The 21,531-nt window shown below is 47.4% G+C and overlaps 1 protein-coding gene across 2 annotated transcripts in view; it reads left to right on the plus strand.

Annotated features, from left to right (window-relative positions):
• The window catches only part of AAAS (aladin WD repeat nucleoporin), a 730,668-nt gene that overhangs the window by 360,367 nt on the left and 348,770 nt on the right, over positions 1–21,531 (plus strand). For both annotated transcript variants that reach the window (XM_069653320.1, XM_069653321.1), the window contains 2 exons: positions 6,189–6,287; positions 9,630–9,773. In XM_069653320.1, coding sequence (XP_069509421.1) covers positions 6,189–6,287; positions 9,630–9,773 — 243 coding nt within the window. The remainder of the gene's footprint in view (positions 1–6,188; positions 6,288–9,629; positions 9,774–21,531) is intronic.

Genomic DNA, 21,531 nt, shown 5'->3' on the forward strand with positions numbered 1-21,531 from the left:
ATGGACGGGGAGAGTATGTACTTCCTGCTTACATATAGCTTAACAAGCACTGACGCAGCTGTGCACTGTTTTGCTCCAGCAAACTATTACAAAGACTAATAAAAGAATTGTATAGCAGAAATAGCTCTTTTGACTTGAGAGGCAAAACCAAATGGCAGCATCTTCCCATGCCCAGCATTTGAGAATGTTCTTAAACCTCTGAATCTCTGCAATGTACCAACACGAGAATGGCACCCATTGCTTCAGTCCAAATTATGGGTTCAATGATCTCTGCTCTAGAATGTTTTAGTCTTTCAAAGAGATTAGAATGCTGCCCAACAACCTATTTGTATTTGGGTTTTATAGACCACAAACCTAAGTAGGAAGCAACAGAGTGCTGCATGTGTCGTTGAGGATAACATATGAAGTAAGAAGAGGGTTACAATGTGTCTTGGATATTCCGGCGATGGGGGCGGGTTATCATGCCAGAACGCAAGGATCCAAGGTAGCATCTAGGTATTGACTGAAGAGTAAGGTCTTGGTCTTGAGTTGCTTCCTGAATTTCAAAGGCATTGGTGCAGTCCTGCTTCCCATCTGGATAGGGTTATTAGGCAGAGGCGCAAGAGAGTGCATATTTGCTGTTTTTTTCTCCATTGCGTGCCTGTTTCATTTCAAGCCTAGTGATGAGGTGGCTCCTGGCGGAGAGCGCAACCCACCTGAGCTACATGGCTTTGCAGCTATGTAGGGAAGTGTGCGAGTGGTGATTGCCTTATAGGTGTTAAAGGAAATCCTAGTATTGTTTCTGGGATGGGAAGCATGTGCAGCACCCCTATCATAGGAGAAATGTGATTGAATTGTTTTCCGGTAACAAGTCGTTCTGCGTTGTTGGACAGCCATAAGTAGGGCCGGTGTGGGAGATTATCAAGGCCTGGACGGTAGTTCTAAAGTCCTTGGGTGGAAGGAAGATTTGTATCTTCCATAGGAAGAATAGCTGCTACTGTAAGGAAGGCATGGTATCACAAGTATTGACACTGGCACAATGGATATAATTTGTAAAACCTTTATGGAAAATGTTGGGGTTGGAGAAACTCCTATTTTGCCCTATAACTAACATAGGAGTAGTCTCGACTATCAAACGATAAACAAAACAGTCCTAGTGGAGTCAGTCGAATCAAAATGGCCTATGCTAACAAAACCTAATGGCTGCCCTATTTTTGTGCAAAAAGTGTAAAAAAGGAGAAATGTATGCAAAAGGAAAAATCAGTGTTCAGATGATAATACCGACTGAACCAGCACTCCTCCCCACGTTAGGCTTCACAAAGTAAGGCGATCTTTGTAGGCAGGATGACTCACTCTGGCTCAATTTCCAACACAGTTCAAAGCCATGGATTGAGGCCCGCCTGGCGTTCCACGTTAAAGTCTCTTTCTCTGACTTCCAAAACATTGTTTCAACCAAAATGTTCACAAAGGTTTCCCTCTGCCGGACTCAGACCTTTCACCACACGTTTCTCGTGGGTCTCCCTCTGCCGGGCTTGGACCTCTCACGATAAAGTTCAACACGAAAGTTACAAGGGTGCTCCCTTCCCTAAGCTTATTATACTTCGGGTCTCCTTCAGTTGGGCTCAGACCACTTTTGGACGTTGAAGTCTTTCGAATGTGCGTGGCCTTCTTTATAGACCACCACAGGACCACTTCGACCGAACCTTCACTATTTTACTTCAACTGTTGCTGTTTCACCTTTTAGCCTCGAACAATGTACCTTTCACAGAGACATTCGAATGGGCTACTTCTTTTCACCGGACCACTCCGTGACTTATCGCTGATCTTGCAGCTGCATTTTACTTTAAAGTTCATTCACAGGTCTGCGGTTCTTCACGTCTCATCCACACACATGCAGCCTTCACTTCTGATATGATTTTGCTACTTCACTCACATTAACACACACCGGTCTCTCAAGTCCCTTTCCAACTCACCGGCTGTGTGTGCTTCTTTATTGTTTTGCGTTTTTCGATTATCGAGTCAAGGTTAGTACCACAGGCTTGCCTTGCCTCTCCAACTCTGTGGTTCACTTGGGTGGGTCGCTTTTGTCCTTGAAACACAATGCTATCTTCACTTGTGGGATCTGGCCTTCTCCACATGTCTTTTGCAGTCTGTCAGAGTCAACAACCTCCAGTAGGGAAGCCTTGGGTTTTTCGACCTGCTGCTCTCGTTCCTTGATCCGTTGCTCTGCTCCAGTAGGTGTGCCTTTGTCCCGGAGGTTCTGCTCATACTCGTGTTCCGCCTTGCTCAGAGTGTTGTCTTCAGATGTTGCCTTTTATTCGTGTGAGGAGAGCTAACTGGTATCAGGTGTATGCACTTAGGGTAAAGTGCCTGACTTTGCCTGAACCGATTAACGAAACATGTCCAGTACTATGTGAGAGAGTTAGTCTGGTTACTCTCGGTCACCCTCGTCCTCGGCCCAGTGTTGGTGTAAACAATATGGGGGGGGGGAGTTGGGACATCAGAAAATCAGAGAGCGAGAGAGAGATATCTGGTTTCTCACAGTACCAGGTAGTGCAGGAAGGAGTGTGCCGTCTATCGTCCACCTGATTGATTTGTAAGTTGGTGGCAGGTGAGGGGTGAGAAGCACTCAAGAGGCATGTCTTTTAGCCACCATTGAATGGTATACTGCTTAGAACTTAGATGGTTGGACAAGGTAGAAAAAATTAAGTCTTTGTGGGATTGAGCGTCGGCTACATGCACGTCATCCAGGCTTGGATGTTGCTGAAGCAATTTCTCAGCTGTGAAATGTCCTGGGTGCAACCAGGCATAATTTATCAATCATGAATTGATGGAGTGAGATGTCTGTTGATGAGAGGCTATCCCAATGGCTCCACCTATAGATTAAGGATTACTGAGGTGAGTATTCAGCCTTGTGAGTTTCCAAAAGTGACAGGGTGGTGGCCTGGCATGAAACTACCCATCTGGATAGGTGTGTGCCTGTCTGAGAGGCAAGGTGAAAACCAGTTGAGAACAGTGCCCAAGAAGCCCCTTCTGTTTCCGATTAGGAGTGTAGGCGTGAGATGGTCAACTGTGCCCAACGCAGCAGGGGTCAAGGAGACCAGGAGGGAATTGTCACATTTGTAGATGATTTGAGGACTGTCATCTATAACCTGGATGGGGTGGTTTTGGTGCTACATTTTGGTCTAACCCCAGATACAGGCCATGATTCATTCTGTATGAACCAGCCGTTGTTGCACACTTTCCTCTTAACATGGCATAATTGTTCTAGTTCAGAGGAGAAGTATCCTCCCTCTGGATAATGTGGTGCTCTGAGGTTCCTAATGTAAGGCAGTGTTATAGCCGTCCAGTAATATGTGCCATTTTTAACATGTGCCCTTTGTTGTGGTGGTTAAGACGGCACTTTATTATGAGCAAATGCATTTTGTTTGTTATGTACTTCAATAAAGCACTTACTTACCTGCAAGGACACTGACGTGCTAGAGTAAATAATACTTGACTGAAATAGACCAAAAATACTTCATAGTTTAGCTGGAACATTATCTAACAGGGGGGAAACAGGCAAGTCCTAGGATTCAAACAGACCTGAAAATGATCTGAGATGAGGATGAGGAGGGGGCATGTACTTCCACAAAATTGGCGAACCAGACATAGAGGGTCTTCAAGCAAATATGTGCAGAAATGGGTAAGCAATGCAACATAATCACAACTGGGGAGATATGATCACTCCTTGTCGGCCTCAAAAGAATAAAAGGTTTTGAATTATTTGGAGCCTGTGTATGACCCACTTGGGGAGGCTCCGATACACACTCTTACAATAACTCAATTGACTTGAAACAAGGGCATTTATTCATTGTAAAAAAAAAAATGAAATCCAAGAATCTTCAGAGTATTTTAAGATGGAAAAACGAAGAGTGAATAACTGCTAATTTGGTTAATAATTGAGAAGTTTGATTCTGCGATAATGCAGAGCATGGGCCCCAAGTCATTGGCCAAAGTAAGAAACTAGATTTTTTTTTTTTTGGTGGGTCAGCGCCACAAAGTAAGGCCTTCAATTTAGACAGATTATATTTCAATCTGTTTTTTTTGTCATCCTTGTCTGCACATGTTCCATGCATGTGTGAAATTTAACGAATGTAAGAATGTAAGACATAGGTCGTCTCCTAGGCTGAGAACAGCCTGGGTTGTCATAGGTGTAAATACAGGAGGTCAAGCCATGAGTGGTTTATTGGACGCATTAACTAGCAGAGGACTCAAAGAATGACCTTGCAGATTGACAGAAATGATTTGAGAAAAACAGGATTCAAAAGGTAGAGGTACAGATGGACTATGCTCTTCCTTCTAAGAGATTTCAGCCAACCCAATGTTTGATCTATTATGTCTAAGTTGACAAGATTCCCCAAAAGGGTGTGGTGGTTGACTGTAGTCCTGATAGATCTAAAAGAATGAGCAAATCAGCCCCTCCTGTAGCTACTACCTTCCTCGAGTCATCCACCTTAGCTAGGATGACTGTCTTGGTTCTGCAGCCAGTTTTACATCCCATCTGGAAGTCCTCATGAGTGTATTCTGTGAATTTCTGAAGTTGAGGGGCATTTGCTTTCATAATTTTATAGGCTATGAGAACTGTGATAAAAATCAAAACTTTGCTGGACCGCATGGATCTAATGTTAGTCTGCTGTATTTCGATGGACCTAATGTGAGTGTTGTCAATAACTGGACCACTGTTGCTTTGTTTGGCCGGTCTGGAACTATGCCAATTTGAAAGGAAGCAACAATGGTTTTGCAGAGATCTTGTGAAATCAATAAACAGATTTCTTTTAAGATATATTGGGGACCAGGACCTAAAGAGGAGCCTGTTGATTTAGGTTGCTATCATTTTAAGAAGCTGATATTCTGGTACTGGTGTAAATCATGTTGGCTCAGGGGATCTTTCAAAGGTGCAAAGTTGTCACAAAGATCTTGAGAATATCTTTGTAAACAGGTTTTAAAGCAGATGATCAGCGTGGCCAGACAGTCTTGCAAAATATGTTTGTCTAATTCATTTTTATCATTTTATTGCTTGATCTGCCATCCAACTGAGTTAGCTGCTTGATCATTTGTTTCAGAAATTAACGCTTTGGGCCTTCTTCCGTCTTCAACTCTCATCCACCTTCTCTGACTAAGATGGGACTTTGCTTTTATTTTTCATCGTCTTCTAAGATTTATCAAGAGCAACACTTTTTTCGCTAACGGCTGGCCTCCAATCCCCAACCTATTTGACAAATTCCTTACAAATGGACATAAATTGGCTCCATGAAATTGTTCTGGGCGTAGATGTTGACAGTGAAAATACTATTTTCTTCTATCAAGAACTTTGCTTTGTTGAAAAAAATGAATTGTCATTTTTAATTTTGCATTATTTTGACTTGTGTATTTCAATTGCATTTTTGAAAGTTATTTACCTGATGTGAAGTGCTTTGCTTAACCCCTTTTAGTCGCCCCTTTAGCATTTTGCATCGTCTGCTTCTCTTTTTCTCCTTTACCTCAAAAATGTATTTTTTCATCAAAAACTTGTGCAAGGCGCCCTGTTTTGAAGCCTTAAAAGCCCCCCTCCCACCCCTACCCCCGTCACAACATACACCATTGGATCTTTCTGTCTCCCTGCCCCATTCTTCTACTATCCAATAGAACCAAATCCCCTCATCCTAGTCCTCTGATTGTTGCAGACTAGCAGTGCTAGTAGCTTAAACAAACTTTACCTGATGAAAAACATAAGTAGTATCTTTCAGAACTCCATATCCTCCAAATTATAGCATTTCAAACCTCAACATTTAATTCGAATTTAATGTTAAGCTTTCACCTTCGTTTGAATGCTTTTTGTGTTTGTGAGCCTTTTAGTTTGATAGACTTTTTTCTGTCAGAAAAGTACCTGATTATTCAACAGACATGTCCTGGATGGTAATGAATTTCAGTGTCTACCAGATTTGATTGCTCTGCGTTACTGATGGACGCTTTTATTGTCATTCAGAGCTGAGGGCTCTTTGTATCATTGACCAGATTTGAAAGTATTTTTTGTCTGTAGATAATTGATACATGGGTCTCACTCCTTTTATCAGTTTTTATGTCGTCGTGCACATTGTAGGTTAACTTCTCTATTTAGGTTCTGCTGGATCTACAGAATTTCAGGGATTGCATGACTGACATCTGTTTCGTATTCTCCCAATCTTCAGGACATCTTGCTCCCTGCGAGCTTTTGCGTGGCATCCACACACCAACAAATTTGCATTAGCTTTGCTGGATGACTACATCCGTGTTTACAATGCGACTAGGTAAGTTGGCATGGGAAGAATTCACATTCTTACTGTTTTGGAGAATTATATAGTGTCTTGGAAGCATTGTACTGATATGGTAAATTGTCTAAACTGGGTATTGTTACATGCCAGGTTCGATGTGCTTTGGAAGAGCTGAGCATATCATAGTGCTAGAACATCTGGTGGGCTTCATATCCAAATTCACGTGATTCTGCATAAGTGCCCCATTACTGCCAGTTATAATGGATTTCTAAACTCTGACCTGGTCGACATTTAGGAGGTCACCCTTGTTATAGTGAACAGGGAGCAACCTCCAGGAGTTTGACCAAACCAAGCAAGCTAGCATGGAGAGAGGGCAAGGCTAAATCTCAGGACAGGCGAGTAGGGTTAGGAATCCAAAATGAGTCCACACAGTGAAAACCCAAGGATTACACTTACAGTTAGTTATACAAATAACTTATTTATTATAGGCCCACAAAAACACACAGAAAATGACTAATGGCAAGTAATATTATCACGCAATACTAAACACTATAAACCATAGACACACACAGTCACTGTACTTTGTGCAAAATCAACAATCCCATCCCCAATAGTTGTAAAGGAAGGTAGGTGATTAGGTTAGCATTCACTGTCCACAGGAATTGCAATCCTAACTTCAGAACTCCAACCCAAAGTTTTATGGGACCTTGTGCCAAAATGTTCACAAAGTTTTCCAGTAGTTTAGGAGTTGGGAAAAAATTAGGAGAGAGGTCCTGGGGACGTGATGATGGGTCCAAAAGTCGGTTGAAGTAGAATTATAGTGAATGCTACAACAGTTCCCTTCTTTCGGAGGCCTTTTGGGAACATGTATTGCAAAGCCAAACAAGTGTAAAAGTTTCCAACGTTAGGCAAACTTTTCAAGGGTGGAAATAGGGGGCAGGTAAGTATTGCTACAACTTACCACCCAAACTCTAGTTTCTCATCAGATTTGGTGGAATGTCAGAGGGTCGCCTGAGGTAAGTTTTTCTGCCAGTGGTTCCGGTCGCTGGTGCCCAGAAGCAGAGGGTGCAAGAAGAGTTCCGGTCGTGGATGTAAGCTTGGTGCAACCTTTTCTCAGTGAACAGTGCAGGAACGACTGCTGCAGCACTCCTCCGGGCACTCGGCCCGGCGCAGGGAAGCAGGTTACAGGGACGGCCACCCTTGCATAGCGACACCAGTCGTCACAATGGTCACGGCCGAAGAAAGCTTCCTATCTCGGGACTCGTTGATGGCAGGAGCTGAAATTTCACAGGAGGACCTCTGGTCACACAGGCCTGAATACCCTTGGAGTTCTTGGCCGCAACTCTGAACAGTGGCGTGCCTATCGCAGTAAGCCCAATCTGGAGCTGGTCAGTCAACTGGGTGGTCCATGGGCTCCAACTTCCTTGGGTCCCTGAGTCCAGTTGTTTTTACCGGTCCAGAAGGTTGAAGCACCAACAAGGAACTTTGGAGTAGCCAGACAGGGCTCCACCGGGACTCCAGCCAGATTCAGTCCCCAGGCCTCTTCGGGGTATCGTCCACGGGTCTTCCACAGTCTTCTTAGCTACAACAGGATACTTTGCTCCTCTTCAGAACTGCTGAAATGGCTGCAGGACACCTCTTCTTATACCAAAGTCAGATAAGTGATCCAACTCAGCCCTCCAATGGCAAGATCTGCCCCACTCATGCACACCAGCAGTGGTCCACTCAGGGACCACTGTGGGTTTCAGGCAAGCATGCACCCCAGACTCTCATGCGCCAGTATGTGCATTGGGACCAGACGGTCCAAGCCCACTCCTGTGACCCCACACATGTGGTACGCACTAGCCCGCGAACAGCAAGCCTTCCCGGACAAGTGCATTACTCTAAAAGGAAATTCCTGACTTGGCAGGGCAGGAAGGCGGCCAAGGGAAAAGTTCTCCAAGGAACAAACAAAAATACCTTGCAGCATGGCCATGTTGGGACACTAGCCACTGTTAGTAGCCACACGAGGTAAACGCTGTAAGGCTAACAAAAAGTACAGTAAAAAGTAAGAAATAACTGCTGCCACCACTTTGTCCTTATGCACACTTTAGGTAACCAAACAATCACTTTGAGTGTAGTCTAGGGGCATACAGATGAAGCCCCATTGTGCAATGATAAAAGTAACAGTCCAATGACTAAGGAACACATAGTACTGAAGGCCTGAAGGACTAGTCAGTTTCCCCATAACATGTGAGCATAAGGCCAGGTCAGTTTGAAAAACAAAAGCAAAATGATTCAGGATCCATTGAATTAGGGAGGGAAAGTTGCTAAAAAGAGAACTTTCCTAACACTACCAACACATATAGCCCTTTAACTTAACATTCTGTTGCACGGGAGTGCCTATCTCCACTTGTTTGAAATAGAAATGTCTGGGACCTGTGGTCAAGCACAGTGTTGCACTGGCAGTGGACTGTCTGAGTCTCTGAACAGGACGCGTGGTAAATAAAGCTTTTGGGAAGGGGGGTAGACTGTTGGCACTGCATGTCAGGGTTGTGCTTCTTTGACCACTGTGTCGTGGGCTCTGGTGGCAGCTTGCTGGGATTAGGGTGCATTTAAGCAAACGTTGAAATGTTGCAAGTCAGAGTTGTAAGGTACATTAATACTTCAAGCTGTCCATCGTAGGCCTTTGTCTACAGCTTGTCCTTGGGGTGAATAAGCAAGACCTTAATCTCTATTCTAGGTGAAAAACAAATGGCTCTCCGTTTGGTTGAAAAGTTAGACATTTTGAGGTCCCCCTGATAGAAGTTTAGTTGTATTCATCTGGTGCTCGCTATAGTCTACTACCTGGTAAACGATGAAGTGGTGACCCTGTGGAATTTGGCTAGAGAGGTGGGGGCCTGCCATATATATATAAATACCCCATCAGCATGATGGCATTTGCCCTCAATTCTTTTCTTGACACCTCACTTTACTGCTCCATTTTGGGCATAACAGTCTTTAAGGTCTTGATGAGCAGCACATAATATTTGTTTTAACAGATGGAGGAGGCCAGAAGTGGTCATAGCCTTTCGTAAAATAGTTGCCACCTTAATTTTTATTTGTTGGTGGACGTTAGCCAGTTTTTTTTCTGGTGCAAGATCGAAATATGAGAACACCTTTTCAGCCAACATATCAGCCAAGACCTATTTTGGATAGTTGTGATTTTTCTTTCGAAGGGTAATTAATGCGGCCTGTTATTCCAGACATATATTTTAAGGTCTCAATAGTAAGTATAAAGGCATGTATGTAGGCCTTGAAATGGGGATATGGACAGATTACATTTAGAATACGATAAGGAGTGGTAAATTGCCCCTACTGTGTGTTTCCACTCACATCTTTGGTTCTGTTTTGCTGCAGTGCGACTGTCCCTACCTTGAAGCATCGGCTACAAAAGAATGTGGCATCCCTGGCGTGGAAACCGCTTTGCGCGTCTGTCTTGGCCGTGGCATGTCAGAGCTGTGTGCTGGTGTGGCATGTGGATCCCACCTCGCTCTCCACAAGGTAGGAAACTTGATGAAATGTGGGAAGAAGCGGTTGGGAGCGAAGGGGTGTGGGGGGAGGGGGGTTTGTGTATGCACTGTCCCAAGAAAGTCATAGAAAAAGGGACCAATTTAGAATTTTTATTGATCCTGTGTAAATGCAGGCCCCATACCAGAAAGATGGCTCTACATGTTTTTGTTGGACTGTTTATTTGAGGAATAATACGCATTACATTAAAATTAATTGTTAATCCATTTTTAATTTAATGCCTCTTACAAAATCATGTCATCGACCATCTTCCTACACCCACTCGCCTTTTTTACTGCATTTTTGTTCTACCTTTGAGATCGATGCACTAGTCCAGTTGCTGGATATTCATAAGCCCACATTCAGGGTTTAAAGGTGAGTGAAATGGATGAGAATGGCTGCTCTGTAGTAAGCCACCTTTCTCTGCCTGCTTTTTCATGTTGATGATTCCCCACTTTATTCCCATCACCCTTGTTGAGGTTGCATCACCAAATTAAAAGTAGAATACACAGTACTTGCCTTTTATTAGCTCTTCCAAATGTGTAGAGCATTCCTATTCTCCATTGTTTAATCCATTGTTTTGTGAGTGGGTAGAGGACATAGAGCATTGAGTGGAGCGCGGTAGCTAGAACCGTAAGAACTGTATTTAAAAGAAACTGAAGCAACATGATCCAGGCTGCCAGGCATCCTTTCGCATTTCTGTAGGTGGGTGTTTGGCAGGTCCATAGTAGGGGTGAACTGAATAGTAGATTTAAGTATTCGGCCGAAGAAGTAGTATTTGGCCGGAGCCGAATAGTTGCCTTGTAAAAAAATAGTTATGTAGACAAGAAAAACACTTTGTAAATGAAAAACACACTTTACAATATGTACATACATTTTTTTAGTGCATTTCTCTTCAATGTTTGTCTACAGAAGATATTTGTGTAAACCATTAAAGAAATACATTATCAGAAAATAAGTTTTTCAGTTACAGCACAGTTTGTAATAGGTGTTGCCTGTTGGGCAGGGCCCAGTAAGTAAGACTAGCCCAAATGTATAGTGTGCACTTATGCAATCACTGTGGGGGGGGGGGGGTGGAGGGGGACTAGGGTGTGTCTACTCATACTGTCAAATGTTCCTTTTAGGCCTGCCCATCTTTAGCCTTCTGGCTCTAGCAAGGCACTGAAACACAAAAGGATTCATCACAACTTCAATTACTTAAACATTTACATATTAGAATAGGCCCTGCTAATAACACAGAAACAACTTTAAAAAGTAATTCCCCAGTCTTTTCAAATCACTGCAAGCTTCATCAAGTAAAATGTGAAGCGCCAACTTAGTGAAAAGCTGCAGTTTGTTTCTGCTTTTGTTCTGCATTGTGGGCCCTGGAGGAGATATTATGGCGGAGGAGCGAGGGGGCTCTGTGCTGTGTATGCTGTGTATTACAGTTTGCACCTTCTACATGTGGTGAGCAGGCCCAGTAATTCATTGTTCCTATGATTGTGTTCTTAATTATTGAACATGCAAGTAGTAGTCCCTGTTCTCATGGCCAATGGCTCATTAGACCATGGCCTTCACAATGTCTCTGTGAATGTGCTGCAGCGCTGCAGAGCAAGGGGCTTTAGACGGCAACCAAAAGGCTCTCAAAGCCAGCAAGGCAATTTAATTATGTCGCTTATGGCAGACAACAGGCCATTTGGGTATTCTCTGTGCCACCAGCCATTAAGATCTCTGTATTATGGATTTAGGGAGAAGGAAGTAATTTGGGTTCCTGCAGCGCGCCCGGAGAGGATGTGCTGTCATTGAATTGTGTGTATATTACTGTCTGGCGTGTTTCCAGAAAGCCAGGTTGGATTGTCCCGAGCAGGTGTCTAATTAGCAACACTTAACTCATAACTGATGAACCCATATGCATGCATACTGTAGTAGGCCGAACCCCGACCCTCACCCGAAATGATTTGTCTCACAACATTTTGTTAAGTGTTGGCAATAAAAGGCTGTAGGATTTTATTGTACAGATATGGTTATGCAGATACACAAATAATCACATATAATAATATCATACTTTTGTGCACCGGGTCCCGAGGTTACCCCCTCTGGCCCGTGGCGCCTTCTCCTGTCCCACAACTCGTTGTGGACACAGTACAGTGCCCTGTACTTCTTTCCCTTTGTTCTTCTCCCTTGTTTGTAGGGTGGGAGGGTTTCGTGGTAAAGAAGCAAAGTGTGGAAGACGCCGAGTAAACAGCGAACCTCCTGTTAGTTTGGGTCCCCGTTCAGGGTCCACAAACATATTGTGTTCTCTTAGAGCAGGGGTGCACAACTGATTTTGACAGAGGGCCGAAAGTACCTTACATGAGGGCTATAGTGGGCCGAAAAGTAAATGTGGGCGGGGCGTGGCAGGAGGCTTTTTCAACTCCCAATTTATATTAAACACATGGAAAAAGAATGTTTTTGAGGGGTAACGATTTTTATTTGCATTTCAAACTTACATTTTGTACTACACTTTTTCCATTGTTATAATTTATTTCTATTTAGTTATTGTATATCGTCTGTTTAAATTATATATATTTTATTGACCCTTGATTGTTCATTCCGTTATTTTGGACTGCTATAGTTTGCTGTTTGGGTTGCCCAAGAGGAGTATGGCCTTCGTTGAGTCAGGTTTCCTCAAAAAGCAAAGGATGTACATCTCCTAACTGTGCCTGTTTTTGCTTTATTATTGGGTTCACTCTTGGAGTGCAACACTATGCCCCATGGCTCCCACCCCCAACCAAACACTATGCCCCATGGCCCCCTCACCACCCCCAACCAAACACTATGCCCCATGGCTCCCTCAACCAAATACTATTCCCCATGGCCCCTTCACCACCCCCAACCAAACACTATGCCCCATGGCTCCCTCACAACCCCCAACCAAACACTATGCCCCATGGCCCTCTCACCCCCAACCAAACATTATGCCCCACGGCCCCCTCACCCCCAACCAAACACTATGCCCCATGGCCCCCTCACCCCCAACCAAACAAGCACCCATACAGACCCAAACCCCCCACCCTCCAAATCAGCACACTCTCAAGCATGCACCCATACAGACCCGAACCCCCCAAATCAGCACACACTCAAGAATGCAGCCATACAGACCAGAATCTCCCACCCCCCAAATCAGCACACTCTCAAGCATGCACCCATACAGACCAGAACCCCCACCCCCAACTCAGCACACACACTCTCAACTCAGCACACACACTCTCAAGCATGCACCCATACAGACCAGAACCTCCCACCCCCAACTCAGCACACACACTCTCAAGCATGCACCCATACAGACCAGAACCTCCCACCCCCCAAATCAGCACACTCTCAAACAAGCGCCCCTACAGACCCAAACCCCCCACCCCCCAAATCAGCACACACACTCTCAAGCATGCACCCATACAGACCAGAACCTCCCACCCCCCAAATCAGCACACTCTCAAACAAGCGCCCATACAGACCCGAACCCCCACCCCCAACTCAGCACACTCAAACAAGCACCCATACAGACCAGAACCTCCCACCCCCCAAATCAGCACACTCTCAAACAAGCGCCCATACAGACCAGAACCTCCCACCCCCAACTCAGCACACACACTCTCAAGCATGCACCCATACAGACCAGAACCTCCAACCCCCCAAATCAGCACACTCCCAAACAAGCGCCCCTACAGACCCAAACCCCCCACCCCCCAAATCAGCACACACTCTCAAGCATGCACCCATACAGACCAGAACCTCCCACCCCCCAAATCAGCACACTCTCAAACAAGCGCCCATACAGACCCGAACCCCCACCCCCAACTCAGCACACTCAAACAAGCACCCATACAGACCAGAACCTCCCACCCCCCAAATCAGCACACTCTCAAACAAGCGCCCATACAGACCAGAACCTCCCACCCCCAACTCAGCACACACACTCTCAAGCATGCACCCATACAGACCAGAACCTCCCACCCCCCAAATCAGCACACTCTCAAACAAGCGCCCCTACAGACCCAAACCCCCCACCCCCCAAATCAGCGCACACACTCTCAAGCATGCACCCATACAGACCAGAACCTCCCACCCCCCAAATCAGCACACTCTCAAACAAGCGCCCATACAGACCCGAACCCCCACCCCCAACTCAGCACACTCAAACAAGCACCCATACAGACCCGAACCCCCCAAATCAGCACACAAACTCTCAAGCATGCACCCATACAGACCAGAACCCCCCACCCCCAAATCAGCATACAAACAAGCATACACACATACAGACCCTGCATCTCAACATACACCGCACTTACACTCCAAAACAAATATTCATGCACACCCGATACCCCCCCACCCCCGCATCTCAACATACACAAAAAAACATTCAAAACCAAACATTCATACACATCCGACACCCCCCCACCCCCGCATCTCAACATACACAATAAAACATTCAAAACCAAACATTCATACACATTCGACACCCCCACCCCTGCATCTCAACATACACAAAAAAAACATTCAAAACCAAACATTCATATACATCCGACACCCCCCCCACATCTCAACATACACAAAAAAATATTCAAAACCAAACATTCATTCACATCCCACGCCCCCCCACCCCTGCATCTCAACATACACAAAAAAATATTCAAAACCAAACATTCATACACATCCGACACCCCCCCCCACCCACCCCACCCACCCCCCCCAACATACACAACACAAACATACAGCAAAACAGACCCGACACACAAACACGAACAGACCACTTACCGGAGTCGTGCTGGAAGGCAGGTAAGCTGGAACGCTGGCGAGGTAACTTCCGGCATCAAGCCTTATGGACCACGCCAGCCGTAGTGCTGGCCCTCCATTGGTACAGCACACACGCACTACGTGGCTTGTAGGAGCGACGTGGTGCGTGTGCTGAGCCAATGAGGGCCAGTGTTTTGTCCCGCCCGGAAGACAACAAAGACTTTTCTAATGGAGGGTGGCCGATGCTGCTTGCGGGCCGCCCTCCATTAGGAAAGTCTTTGTGCCTCGCGGGCCGGACAAAACAGCATGGCGGGCCGCAACTGGCCCAGGGCCGTATGTTATGCACCCATGTCTTAGAGCATTCTGCTCTTATTTATAAGACCCAGGGAAGCCCTGGGTCTTTGATGTGTATAGGAGTGGGGGCTGTGCGCCAGTCCCCGGCCGGATAGCCGACATTTCTGGCCCCATGAAGAGGGGGCAGGTCTTTGAACCTGGGCCCTGCCTGCCTGTTGGTTTTCTGTAGGTGCTTAGCACCTTGTTGTTTGGAGGAAGGACGAGGTGCTTGTTCGCACCTCACCCTTCCTCGGCATTGTGTGACAGAGACTGCGTGTCTCTGCGCTTGTGGGGGAGAGGAGCAGGTGTGGGGGCTGGAGCTGCCCCTCTCCTAGCCTGCCGAATGGTAACATCATTTACTCTGCCTCGATTTTGGCGGCCCTGCATCATTGCCCAGAATTGTTGCAATCGCAGTCTCCCTCCCCTACTCTCCTTCCCTCCTCTCTCCCTCCCCACTCCCTCCCCAGTAGGAATGAGGGATGTGATGCAGAAACCAGCATCACTCTGGGAAAGTTTGGAGAAGTTTCAGATTGCTGTGGAGAGGGCTAGGGACAAGAGCAGAGACAAAGGCTCTGAAATTAACCAGAAAGGGCTTTCTTTACTGTCGCCTGGTCTCTTTTTTTTCAAGAGGAGCTGTAGAAATCCGCCCGTGTCATCTGTTTAATGCTCGGAACACTTCACTCAAATTGTAAGGCGCTCCATGCAATCCACTGGATTACTTCTCTGCAGTCCATCCAAAGCGTGACAGGTGCTTTATGAAGTTTATTTGCTTTTCAAAGTGTCACATATGCTTCCTGTATTACTTTATGTGCTTGATATGCTGCACTGCAGTGCCGAGGGACCAGTGCCAACTTTACTGTTGAGTGTTAACAATGTCGTGCATACTGCGCAGGTGTGAATTCAGCATTGAATTCGCCATTTCCAGTGCCGGATCCGATAAATTTTGATGTTTAATAAGCTTAAATCTTTTCACTTGGATGAAAGCAGTGCTGGCCTTGGTTCCTTGCAGTATGGAATCGCTGCTCGATATCAAGGCTGAAATGCATATTTTAATGTACCCCTCAGCGGATATTTCGAACTGTCCACCCCTACAGAGCACTTTACAAACTGCAGCAATTTGGTGCCTGATAAGTGTGGACCAGGTGTGACGATGGCTGCGTTGTCCTTTCTGGGATTCGAGGCTGCAGATCGCACGCAGATCGTAGCAGCAAGCGCGCAACCCGCTGAACTATCTTACCGTCGAGAATTCTTTTTATGGATGATGTCACCTGAAAAGCAACTCTTTCCGCTTGGGAAACCAGCGCGCACATGTCTGGCTTCTGGCTCTGGTGAGGGATTCCCTCGTCCAGGAAGTCGTGCTTTGGCAGTGGAAAGCGCATGCAAAGGAATATTGGTGTGGACTTTTGCACGGAGAGACCACTGTTTTCAGTAGCAAGTAACACCCCCATGATGCCCAGGTTGCTTCTTCATTGCTGTCTACCTCTGCAGTTACACTGCCAAACGTTGTGTGTTGTTTGTGGTGCTGGTACATGTGCTCTGCTTATGAATTGCGTTTCCGGCCCAAGTCATTCACTTGGTGTCAGGGGTCAAGTTCCAAAAAATCAAGTGGGGGGACTCATCAACAAACATACTGGGATGTGACGTCGCCAAAAATTAGCATACCAAGGTGAAATATGCACATTTCATTACATTGGCTTTGCATAACCACCCAAATTGCACAGGACGAATGGCATTTGCCTTTTCATAAAAACAACACACACACAAAACCAAGAGAGGATATTTTCTTCTAATAGTGTTTTTGAAAAAGTGTGCATGTTTTAAACTCCAAGAACCAATACAAATGTTTTCCCTGCACTTGCAGTACCGAAATGCGAAATTTTAACTTTCATCAGGTTATATAGTGCAGTGGTGAAGTGTCCGGCCTACATGAAAAGGCCATCTTTAATTCATAAATTCAAAGAGGACACTCAATGTTTCTCATTTTAGCTGGGGGGACAGAGTCCAACCTCTGAATAAAGTAGGTGGACTCCGTCCCCACCCCCCGCCCACACTACCCCCCCCCCACACTACCCCCCCTCCCCCCGCGTGTACCATCGACTTGAGTCCTGCTTCTTGGTGTGCAGATGTCGGCCTCCGAGAGATCTCCTTCCACTCAGCGATGCATCTGGAATGGATGTCCCCGCTCAGAGCACTGCCAGACAGAAGCTTTCTGGCACCAGCCTGAAGGAGGAATGAAAAGGGCAGCTTGTTTGCACTGGGAAATGTCTGAGCGCCCAGTTGACTAAATGCTGAGCCCCTAGCAGGAGTTTGAAGCGGGGTGTAGCTCCGGCTTCGAGTGCTGATTAAAGAAAAATTGGGCCGAAACTGAATAGCTGGTTTTCAGCCGGAATTCGATTGAATACTTAAAGACGAAATTTGGTACACCCCCAGTCCATAGCAGCTTTTTATTACGATACAGTAAAAAACAGTCATATAATATAAGTAAAAACACTACAAAAAGAATGGTCATATTCCATCACAGTCTGTGCCATTGCCTTCTGCAGCCTATCGAACGTGGTGAACAATAGCAACCACAATATTTTCTACTGTAGTTGTAAGAAGAAAAACGGCAGTCCTTCTAGCTTCACTCCCTACCTACTTATTCCCAAATGTAAAATGCAAATATTCTACAGTCCATTACATTACAACAAAGAATGACATAATGAAAAAAAAAAACTAGGATATGGGCGTTTTTTCCTGATTTACACCATATGTCTGGAGCAAGTTACCAACGGCACTGCCTCCCTCCAACCTACACTTCAAGAAGGGCTTGAAGGACCTACTCTTCATAGAACATCTCACCAATCACTATCACCCCCCACAAGCCCCTCTTCTCCCCCTTAGGACTCGCCCCACCTCCCACCCCTTAACCTCTTAGCTGCCACTGCTACCACAGCACCTTACCTGTAACCCCCTGGGTCCATCCCCAATGTACAGCACTTGCCAGCTGGGTTTGAGCTTCATAAACCAAATAATTTGACATGGGCTGTATTCTGTGTAATCCATTTAAAAAATGAGTTTTCACGAACAGTGCTTATTTTTAGTTTTGGTACATAGCCGCTAAAATTGCACAGGAAATTAAGCACTTGCCTCGGCTATCTGTGTGTAATCTGCATTCATCTTTTTGAAACTCGGTAGCTCTGGCTCTGCCTTCTACCTTCTGAGGTAGATGCGCTGATCGCCGTTCATATCGATAATAACACCTTAGTATTTCTGCGTCGTGTTAGCAAAGATTTTCTTTTTGCTGCTTCCCCTCCTTCAATATCTTTTTGCTGTTGGTTTGAATTGGTCCTGACCTTTAAAGGTAAGTAAGCCTTTTTGCTTTGCTTACCTTGCATAGCTCATCTGTTTTGGGGGCACTGATCAGCCCCTCTGGCTTTCAGTGCAGGGGGACTCTGTCCCCCATTGTGAAATTCCTTGTTTATTTTAAACTGCATACATCACCTTACAGTGAGGCATGGTAGGGGTATGTCCCTTTTCTCCAGCATGGGGTCTGGCAGGGATTCACATGCTCATGAATATTCCCCGTCGTCAGGCTGGGAATCCTCGGTATAGAAAAAAATCAGTATCAGTATCAGTTTCGTTTCTGATCTGTCTTTCTTAGTAGTAACCAATCACTGGTCTCTGGGTCATACTGCCCACAGCCAATGACTGCCCTCTCCCTAAGCCCCGCCTCTGGCAGCCATCCTCAGATTTTTACCGCACGTTCAAGTGCTGTAGCTCTCAAGCTTTTGCTGCGTTTTCGCCCTTTTTCAGGAGATTTCTCATTTTTCAGTTAAATAGAGCCTCAAGCTCCACCGTTTCTACATCCGATCAACGGGGATCCGTTTCGGAGTTTTCTTCGCCCCTCAAGGGTGAAGTTTTCGTCGAGTTACGCTTTTGGAGGATTCCAGATGTTCCGAGGCCTACCCCGGACATGGCCCAGGAGAAAGGAAGCTCAACGCCCGGGAAGCTGTTCAGGAAGCTGTTCAGGACCTGCCCTGGATGCCAGCTTTAGAATGCTTTCAAGGAGGACGAGCATTCGTTATGCCTCTACTGTCTCCATGAGGACAAGACGCACACCGAGAAGGACTGTGCGTTTTGTGGGAACATGTCGGAGCGGACCATGAAGGATCGCCACCTCTGTCTCGCCAACTGGCTGGAAGGGAAGAGCCCGTCAGGCGAGAAGAAGAAAAAGAAGTCCGAGCGGTCTTCTAAGTCCTGTGAGGGCGCCCCGGCGACGGGGGCCCAACAAAAGGCTAAGCACCGTGAGTCCGCGGGCACCGGGAGCGCTGAACGTTTGGGCTCCTAGGCACATCCTCCCCGGCGCCATCAACCACGAGCCAACGCTCTGGCTCGGGTAAGAGGAAGTCCGAGAACCCGGCGAAGCTTCTGGAGAGGCCCCGGTCGATCTCGAAGATTCTGGCAGAGGGGGAGCGAGGCTCGGACCCTCCACCCCCCCCCCCCCCAAGGTGAAGGCCCCAGGTGTCTAGAAGGTGACAATGGCCTTAATTCACCCTGCTAAGAACTCGATTGAGGATGTCGCCGCGGCCCTGGCTCAGCCTGTGGAGGCTACACCAGTGGAGGTGCCCCCAGGACCCAGAGTCTCCCTGCCACCGCGAAGGGAGTCATCTTTCAGGCCCATTGAGAAGACCCCCACAAAGTCCTCGTTGGAAAAGGTGGGGGAGGGGCTGGTGGCCATCGTGGATACGGGCACGACCTCTGAAGAAGAGCTCATCGAAGTCGTGGAAGAGGCCCAGCCCATCGGGAGGGATCCCGACGAGGGCGACGACGAGAGCGACAGTGTCGCTGACAAAGCTCCTCAAGAGCCCTCGCGCCCGTCATTTCCGGCGCCGCAGGACACTTCGGCAGCCATTTTGTCAGCAATTCAGTCCTTATGCTCGGAGATGAGGACAAGGTTGCCCCTTCCCCCGACGGAGGTACCTGAGCCAGACCCGATGGGGGAACCGAAGCCAGGACCTTCGGAAAGTCCACCGCATAAGAGGAGGACGACGCATCCTACACCACCTCTCCCACCTGCTCTGCCTTCCCCCCGGTCTACTACCCACGGGGATGATACAGGCACAGACACGGCTACGACAGGTACAGATGACGGAGGCGACGACGGGACGTGTCCCCCGTCGCCCCCTGCTCGGGCGTCCCCGCCCGACGAGATTGGATCCTTTCATGCCATGATTTCCAGGGCATCCAAGCTTTTCCAGCCCTGCCCAGAAGAGAAGAAGAAGGAAGGGTTCCTTTACCAACGGCGCAAGGCTAAAAGGAAGACGGTCCTCGCCGTACCGCTTCTTGATAACATCTGGGATGAGGGGCTCGCCCTCCTCAAGAACCCTGCCACGGCGCCGGCAAAGAGGGACCGGTACGAGAAGAAGTACCGGGTCCCCGACGCTGCCCCTTTGTGCCTTCGGGCACAACCTACCCCGGATTCGGTCGTCTCGGCGGCGGCAAAGAAGAAAGCTGGGGGGGCATCGGCCTCGACATCAACTTCCCGGCCGGACGGCAAGGGCAGGAAGTTGGACACGATGGGACGACGGATCATGTCATCCGCAGCGACGACTATCAAGGCGGCCAACGCCCTGGCTATCGTAGCCCGCTACGACAGGGAGTTGTGGTTCAAAATCGCCCCTCTGTTAGACTTCCATCCAGATGCCAAAAGGGCTGAGGCCCTTAAAATCCTACAGAAGGGTGAGATTGCTTCGGACCACGCCATCACGGTGGCAACGGACATCGCCGACACCAGTTTCCGTCAGTTGGGCAACAGCGTTTGCTTGAGACGACGAGGATGGCTTAAGGCCACGGATTTCCGCCAGGACGTAAAAACCAAGGTTTTGGACATGCCCTTCGACGGGAACAACCTGTTTGGGAAGGCGGTTGATGAGTCCCTTCAGGCCATCAAGACAGACACAGAGACTGCCCGGGCACTGGGAGTGCTCCAACAACGATGGCCGTCCTTTCGGAGCTCCGGAGGCAGACAAGGTGCCTCCAAGGGATCCGGCAGTGGCTCCTCCACGTACCGCCAAGCGGCAAGATCTTCATCCCAGGAAGCCTACAGGGGGCGCGGCAAGTCAGGTGGTGCCCGTCGTCGTCGACAGGGAGGTCAAGGAGGCAAGGCGGCCTCCAAACAAGATTAAACCGACTGTGGGGTCGGGCCCCCGCCGAAGCACCCCGGTGGGAGGCCGGCTGGCGAGGTTCGTCAGCGTGTGGGAGTCCATCTCCACCGACCGTTGGGTGCTGGACGCCCTGGCCCAAGGGCACGCCCTCGAGTTTCAGAAGAAGTGCCCTCGCGTTCCACCCGTGGCCAGGAAGGAAAATCACGTCCCTCAACTACTGTTGGAAGTAAGGGCGATGCTAAAGAAGGGTGCCATCGAGCTTGTCCCAAAGAGGCTTCGGGGCTCCGGAGTTAACTCAAGGTACTTCCTCGTAAAAAAGAAGACAGGAGGATGGCACCCCATCCTGGACCTACGACGACTGAACAAGTACATCAAGACGCAGAAGTTCCGTATGGTCACCCTCCAGCACGTGCTGGGACAGCTGGAGGAGGGCGATTTCCTGTCGTCGTTGGACTTGGAGGATGCGTACTTCCACATCCCCATTCTAAAAAGACATCGAAAGTTCCTCAGGTTCGTGGTCC

This window comes from Ambystoma mexicanum, chromosome 3q (genome assembly GCF_040938575.1).
Source record: "Ambystoma mexicanum isolate Mex_15411 chromosome 3q, UKY_AmexF1_1, whole genome shotgun sequence".
NCBI lineage: Eukaryota > Metazoa > Chordata > Amphibia > Caudata > Ambystomatidae > Ambystoma > Ambystoma mexicanum.